The 7,498-nt window shown below is 53.5% G+C and overlaps 1 protein-coding gene across 1 annotated transcript; it reads left to right on the top strand.

Annotated features, from left to right (window-relative positions):
* Nucleotides 1-4,624: 4,624 nt before the first annotated feature.
* Nucleotides 4,625-6,782, top strand: BESB_021700 (uncharacterized protein; the record flags this gene model as incomplete). The annotated part of the gene is made up of 4 exons (XM_029360879.1): nucleotides 4,625-4,880; nucleotides 5,213-5,412; nucleotides 5,956-6,126; nucleotides 6,513-6,782. The coding sequence occupies 4 exons, from the start codon at nucleotides 4,625-4,627 to the stop codon at nucleotides 6,780-6,782; spliced, it is 897 nt and encodes a 298-aa protein (XP_029216238.1).
* Nucleotides 6,783-7,498: the final 716 nt, after the last annotated feature.

The raw sequence follows: 7,498 nt of genomic DNA, 5'->3' as shown, positions 1-7,498 counted from the left end.
GCTGCATGTGGTACTTGGTTGCTCTGGCAATAACTGCCTTAAACCTGTTTACTGTCGTATGGACGGTTGGTCGTCTCAGGGAAGAAAAGCGACTATTTTGTCTGCGTGTGACTGAGTGATGGCACGACGACGCATAGTTGCACAAAAGTGTTCTCCGGATCAGACTCTGGCATCCAGCACCGAAAAACAAGGACTAATAATCCACTGAAAAAAAGAGGACGGAGACGAGTGGTGGCAGAAGCAGTACAATAACAAATCCCAAATCGAGGCTACGTGTTCGTACTAGCGTTAGGCGACACACAGGAGCACATTTTCACCACGCATGCTGACCGAGCTTCAATTCCGCAATTGCTGCTAATTTTGCCATTGAGAAGCTGAAAGAGCCGCTGGGCTCACAAAATCCTACAACCCAATGCGGCAGCTTCTTTTTCCAATCTCTGCGTACTCTTCCAGAAAAATTTAATCATGAGAAAAGCATTCCCTAGGTAGCAGGATGTTGCAGGCTGTGCTGCATGATCGAAGCTCTGTCATACGGTTGAAACCGAGGGGCCCCTCGAGCTTTTTCCGGGGAAAACGAGCACACGCTTGAACACGATACAACTACACAGAAACAGATACTTGTCTACCGAGCCACCGCAGCACCGTGCCGGAAAAGATTTAATGCCGATTTCATTTAAACACTTGCGAGTCTCAAACAGATCTACTTGAGGCTCACGCGAAACCAGCGATTAGATTTTCTGCGGTGGATCACGCAGTGGAGCAGACACTCCGCCACACGTGGGCGGCCAAGGACGAAGAGGAGCACGATACAGACGAAACGGATAGACATAGACGGATAAGCAAACCTACTCGATTTCACAAGTCGCAGGGACACAACTCTCGGTAAAGTCAGTCACGATGCACTCTATGATTTGGCTGTGCTGAGGAGCTCCTCAGGTCTGCCAGTTAAAGCGGTGGTAAAGAATGCTGCTGCCTCACACCTGCCATTTGGAACGCTTATGAGGTACAGTATTATTACCCTCGCGATGGCGATTCTCGATTTTGTCTGGGTTAAGTGGCAGCTCGAATGCCACTGCTCTGAACACTACAGATCTCAATGGATAGAATACCTTCCAACACGCGACCCCCAGATCCTCAGAACGAGACGCTCAGAAGTAGCCGGAGGCGTCTTACGTTTCGCTTACTGTTAAACGAAATCTTCTTTCGCACGAACAATTCTGCTAACAGTATCGGCAGACGCCTCTGAGTTCGACGGTCGTCGACATGCTCTCACGAAAAGCTGTCTTCAGACAAAAGATCTGATCGTCTCAAAGACAGGTCGCGATAGGCGCTGGACAAAGACTGCCATGTTCCGTTGCGATCAGGTCAATGGCATGCGATTCAGCCGTGCAGCACCTAAATTGAGTTACGCTCGACAGAGTCTGATTCGATGTGTATATCTATATACAATATCTTGGCAAACAACAGACATCAAAAAATGCCAATCAAACCATCACCCTGCAACGCGAACCGATGGTGTGACAAGTCACACCTTATTACTATCCAATGTTGCAAACAGAAAGCTTCCAGGATACCAGGGAAAGTGCCGCGGGGCGACATAGAGGCTGGCGGTTGCAGGCGGGCTCCGACAACGGCAGCCGCGCTCGGCTCGAATTGGATTTTAACGCCAGCTTCCCCGACATATCGCGACACAACGCGACCTACCCACTTATAGCTAACTGAATACCTACGCGATGACTGCTCTTGACCGTGGCGGAACACAGCGCAGCGATCAGCGCGACTCATCTCAATCTGCACGCGCCGGTCGCTATAGGACGGGAAGAGTTAGATGCCCAATCGCGAAACCAAAAACGCGACAGCCAACCGCACACGGGTTTTGCGGGATGCGAACGCAGGCCACCTTTAACTCATAGCATGACAAGGAAAAAGTTCCGATAAGTGTACTGTATCCTTTCTACTGCCTCCTTCGGTTCCCTGCCGTTGAAGCCCTACGTCATTTTCTGTATGGCCCCCGCAAACCTGGAAACTTTCGCACACTCCTTGACGAGTAGATTGGCTTCCGGAATCAGAATTCACTGCGTGAAAGAGCCTAAACTGATACACACTGCCGTTTTACATGCAACGTTTCCTTTGCCTGTACGCATTCTGACAGAGAATAGGCGACTTGGAGCGTCCGTGGCAGGTTACGCTCGCTCTGGTTCTGCGCTTACGGTGCATGCCAATGCATGCCGGCAGTCCGCAGCTCGATACGCGCCGGTCTCCAATCGACATCGCAGCGTCCAGCGCGGAAAAAAACCAAAAACTATTAAATTCCAACCAAGGCTAGAGCATCTTGTTGACGTGAGGAAAAACCAGCTGTCAAGTTCCCTCCATTTGTCTACTATGCACCAGATGTACTTTGCCATGTCTCCAGTGGCGCACAGGTGTGTAGAGCGGCCTGCGCCGATGCATGCTGAGATGCTCAGCGCCGATGGTTGTCTTCATTGTCCAGCATACGTAAATCATTCATGGCGTTCAGACATATACGACATCTTCTTTCATTTAGAGTGAAACACAAGCTCCATTTTTATGGACCTTTCTGTCCCTCCCTTGAGGGTACGCAGCTGCTCTATTGTTTTAGCCCCCCGTTGTCTTGATCGTTTTGTCTTCCAACATCTCCCTTCGTCCCCTCATGTCGTGTATTTGCTTGTGACGAATACGAACTATACTCTTCTTTGAATTTTCGACTAATTCCCTTCAACCGCGATTCGAACTACATCTACTGCTCTCGACGCCCTTTCCTTCCTCTGATCGTGTGAAGACTAACGCATGCGACAATCCTCATGCACGAAGCATATCTGTTTTCCCGCCTTCCAATTCCTCATCGTCACCACATTCTGTGGAATCGTGCGTTTCACCAGACACTCGTTCGGCAACAACACTCTGTCGCACGGACGTGTGCGCCAGAAACCCTGCGGCTGCCCTTTTTTTCCTCTGTCGTCAGCTGAGAGACATGGCGACCTGCGTGCGCCGTTTTTCTTCTGCGAGGGAATTCCCTTCTTCTCAAAAAAACACACCGCCGCTGGTATGCGGTGCGTATACCTGAAGGCACGGGCGTATATCATTTTTTTTGTCCCATAGATTCGCACGAAGAAACTCATCAGGAACTCGACGCGAGTTCCGGTACATGAGCTTCCCGTGCCTGAGGAGGCGCGAAAAAAGCGAGAAAACGACTGAACTCAAAATGCGTGGCCTGCTTGGTTTCGTTTGCCTCTTTGCCCTAGCATTCTCTCTTCCGCAAAGGAATCGAACTTATCCACGTCTCTCTGTCTCTCATTTGCTCCTCTGTCTCTGCAAGAGTCTACCATTTTTCTCGCCAATTCTCTTCAGTCCGCCCACGCCAGAATTTCCAGTTTCCGTACCGAGTGAAAGACCTCATTTAGCATTCTCCTGTTTTACGCACGCACTCATTTTGCGACAGAAATCTGCCTTCCCTACCCCGTGCATCGATCCTCCGTCCCTTTCCGCCAGCAGATGCACTGTCTCGTCGTCGCTGCTGGCAAGAAACGCGGAAGGTGATTCTCCCTTTTCGCCTCCTTGGGGGATCGCTTCCCAGAGTAGCGGATTCATCCACTCTCTGAACAGCACGCTCCTGACACTTCCGGCGTTCCCTAGAGCAATCGAGAGGCAGACCAATCCAGATTTCCGTCTCTCACAGACTCTTGCGCCGCGTTCCTCCAATTTTACCTTGCCGCATTTCTCGTCTACTCTACCCCCGCCTTCGTCGCTGCGGTCTCCCGCTTTTGTGTCTTCCAGTTTCGCTGTATATACACCTGAGTCTCGCGCCTCGCCGTTCGGCAAGCTCTCAGGCTCGGCGGCCAGCGCGCGAGCTTCCTCTCCTTCCGGCAGCCCCCTATTTTCTGCACTGCCCTCGTTCTCGTCCAGTCCTCTTTCGGCCCGCCCCGCTGGGACAACAAAACCTATTCGGCTTTTCTTTCTTCCGCTCCCTTTCTCCGTCTCGCCCGGGGGCCCCGCAGGCCCCCAGTGTACGGACACCCTGCTGTGTGCTTCGTGGGAGAGTGTATGGGCACCTCAGCGACGGGCGAACCGAAGAAATGATGTTTGGTCTGCATTAAACGCCGGACACCAGCCGCTTCAGACGACAGAGACAATTTGGCCAGCGACTGCGGCGCCTCCGCCGGGCATTCGCGCGCCGAAATGGACCGTGGACGAAGATGGAAACTTTAAAATTCTTGAGCAGTACGTTGGTCGCTACCGAAACCAGCGCCTCAACTGGCACGCTCTCGTCTTGATTGAGACATGCATCCACCTTCCTTGGTTGAGAACGGTGGCCACGCGCAGAAAACAACAGGGCTCAGTGTCGCCCGCATCTTCACATGCCATAGCTTCAGGGATGAAGAGAGATATATACATATTGGTACTGTACGCGTATGGGCACGCAGGTGTGTCTGCGCGTATGTTGACTACGGTGTATTCGATATTCGTGCGTGTGAAAGGGTTCGTGCAGAACAGTCCAATGGTCGACATGGCAGTCTGCCTGGCTAAGCGATATTATCATTGATAGTGGATAGAAAAAGAAACAGTTTTTGCTTGTAGCAGACTGGAGAGGCGCTTTTTAAGTTGCATGTCGGTCAATGTCAGGCACGGACCACCTCAGGACGAGCGCCTGGCGGGGTGGGAAGATCTTTTGATGGAGGAGCGAAGGTCGTGGAATGCGACAGGGAAAACCGAGACACAGATTCTGAGCGGCGAGAAATCTCTGACCTACGCCGAGAAGTTTCAGCAGAGGATTTTCGAAGCGAGAAAGATTCCGCACTTTCAGTTCGTGCACCACCAGCCCCGCGGGAAGCCTGCCCTCTGGATCGTCAGACCTAAACAAGGTGCGTCCACGGCCTCACAAACAACGCAGGCATTCATCTGCGGATCCTTTTCTCCATCTAAACGCCGGCATGACTGCGGGATGAAGATTAATAAAGTTATCAGGGGGATGGCCTTTTCGCACCCGCGAACCCATAACACGCCCCTATATCTGCAGCGGTGTGTGGGTTCGATGCACACGCCTGCTTGCGCACTGACTACATATATATTCATATATATATATATATATATGCATGCACATAAGTCCGTCGCTCTTCGCGTTGTCCTCGCGGCTTGAGAGATGCATGCACACATGTAAATGTGCCTGTCTTTTTGCGGGCGCCCGTTTCTGCAGGCGCGTACTGCGAGTTGATGAAGGACGATACCCCCCGGATTAAGTCGCTCGTTTCTCGCGTGCGCGCGCGGTATGACCGCAATCGCCTGGACATTTTCAACATCACGCTGACTGCGGACATGCCGCTTTGCGAGGTCTTCTTCATCGGCCCCATTCCCGAGCTCGGAAGGATTTTCTATGCCCGCGGCGGCACTCTGCAGGTATGCGGCGATCCGCGACACCATAACGCTGACTCGCTGGAAGCGAGGAATCTCATCCTTCGCTCAGGAGGCTGCGCTGCTGGAAGAAATAACGCTGCGCTGTGCCGTTGCAGCAGAGTAGAAAAAAAGCGATGCTCGCATCACCTGAGGGTGGATGGCGTTACCAGCAAGAGGAGGGGAGCGAGAAATACTCGCAGGCCCGATGAAGAAATAGCGGCGAGAAAAAGAGGAACGAGGTCTCGGTTGTCGTAGCCTCAGAGGATTTTTGAAGTCAAATCTTATGCGTTTAAACATTTATCAGTTCAGTTGGATAGCCCCTTTAAATAGACATATTTGATCTACGACGTAGTTGACTTTGTTTGAACAGCTGCTTCTCCTAAAATTGAAAATGTATTTTTCTTTCAAAAGTCCGCTTTGTTCTTGCAAGGGTGTGCTTTCGTCGAGGCAGCTGAACCGCGCCGGGCGAACTGTGCCGGTGTGTGTCGCGGCGAGCGCGTGAACATTCGCTTTTTTTCCCTTTTTGCGTCGCCTGTCTCTGCGCAGTACCGCGTGTGCCCGCGCTTTCGGACGCGCTGCCCGACACTGGCGAAGGACGAACGCCTCGTCCAAAAATACGGAGGCGACGCTTGCCCAGGGCTCTTCCCCGAGTGGGATGAGGACGGCATCATGGAGGAGCTCGACGAGTGCCTCAACCCGCCCCCGCCCGAATCGGAGGTAAGCGATGTAGCGGCTTTCCCTGCGAAGCACGTTCACGTGGGTCTGCCGTTTTATACCTGTCTGTAAACAAAGTGCGCTTTCCTAGGTCTTGGCTCCGGCATCATGTGCCGCGATGCACGCGGCCAGGACTTGAAGGCGAGAGGGAGGGGGCGGAAGGCCTCCTCCCTCTCGCCTTCGTTTCCCCCGCTGCCCGCGCAGCACGCTTTCACATATACATATAGATACCCGTTTGCACACGAATATGCCTGTGTGCATCTACGTGTACACATACGCACGTGCACATAACATATATGTGCGCAGATGTGTGCGGGTGGTAGATGGCTGGTCTGAGAAGGCCTGCGTTCGGGCGTGCGGCGTGTGCGTGCGGCGTGTGCGTTGTGCAGTGTTACCCCGCGAACCTCGAATGGGACAACCTCGCGGCGTTCACGCCGGAGAACGTCGAGGAGCGTCCGCGCTGGTACGCGCAGGTGCATTGGCCTACGCGCGTCGCCGTCCAGCGGGCGTTCGAGGCGGGCGTCGCGGACTTCCGCGAGGTGCTGGAGCGCGAGTACGCGCAGCTGATCGAGGACGACCGCCGGAGGAGCAGCCGCGTGCGCGCGGAACGCGTCCGCCGGGACCGGCTGCGGACAGGCGACTCCGCACTTTGCGCGTAGAAGCCAGCCGCACACACATTAGGCACTTCTGCGCGAAATACACATGTTTGAAGCAGCCGAACCTGTATACGTAAATGTTTTGTATGTGTATGTATATGCATATTCATCATATGCATGTAGACATGTAGAGGAGCTGTCTACGTGTGTAGGCTACATGTGCACTGTGCGCGTGCAGTGCGCACGCGCTGTGGACTGCCTGCCTCTCGCGTTGGACTTGGGCGCGGGCTCGGCTACCGGGCAGACGACTGGCGTGCGCGTCCCCGCCCTCGCATCGTCGATTGACAAAGACTTGTTTGCACGCGACTCTTGCGGATGACGACGCGGGACCGAGCTGGCGCGGTTCTGCTCTTCCTGCGGCAACGCTTCCGTCCGTGGACGGGGTCGATAAACGCAGTCCGCGTGACCTTGAGAATCTTTCGGTGCTCTTGCGAGGGGAAGTCTCCCCTTACGCGAAACTCTGACCGCTGCATACCTCAAGTTCGACTCTGTTCGCGGAGCCCCGTCTCTGCTGAAATCGCTACCAGGATTCTTTGATTGTCAGGGTTTCCTCTCGCCGTCGACACTCCTCTTTCTGGCACAGCAACACGCTCGCATAGTCTGCTCGGTCTCTCGACGACGTCTCTCGCGTGACAGCGATGACTGCATACGTAGCAGAAAATGTACAAATATATACAGGCATCTATCGTTGCGCCTAGCGATGTGAATGTACACATATA

The sequence above is a fragment of the Besnoitia besnoiti genome, chromosome XI, assembly GCF_002563875.1.
Source record: "Besnoitia besnoiti strain Bb-Ger1 chromosome XI, whole genome shotgun sequence".
NCBI lineage: Eukaryota > Apicomplexa > Conoidasida > Eucoccidiorida > Sarcocystidae > Besnoitia > Besnoitia besnoiti.
This window is presented reverse-complemented; position numbering and strand designations above follow the sequence as displayed.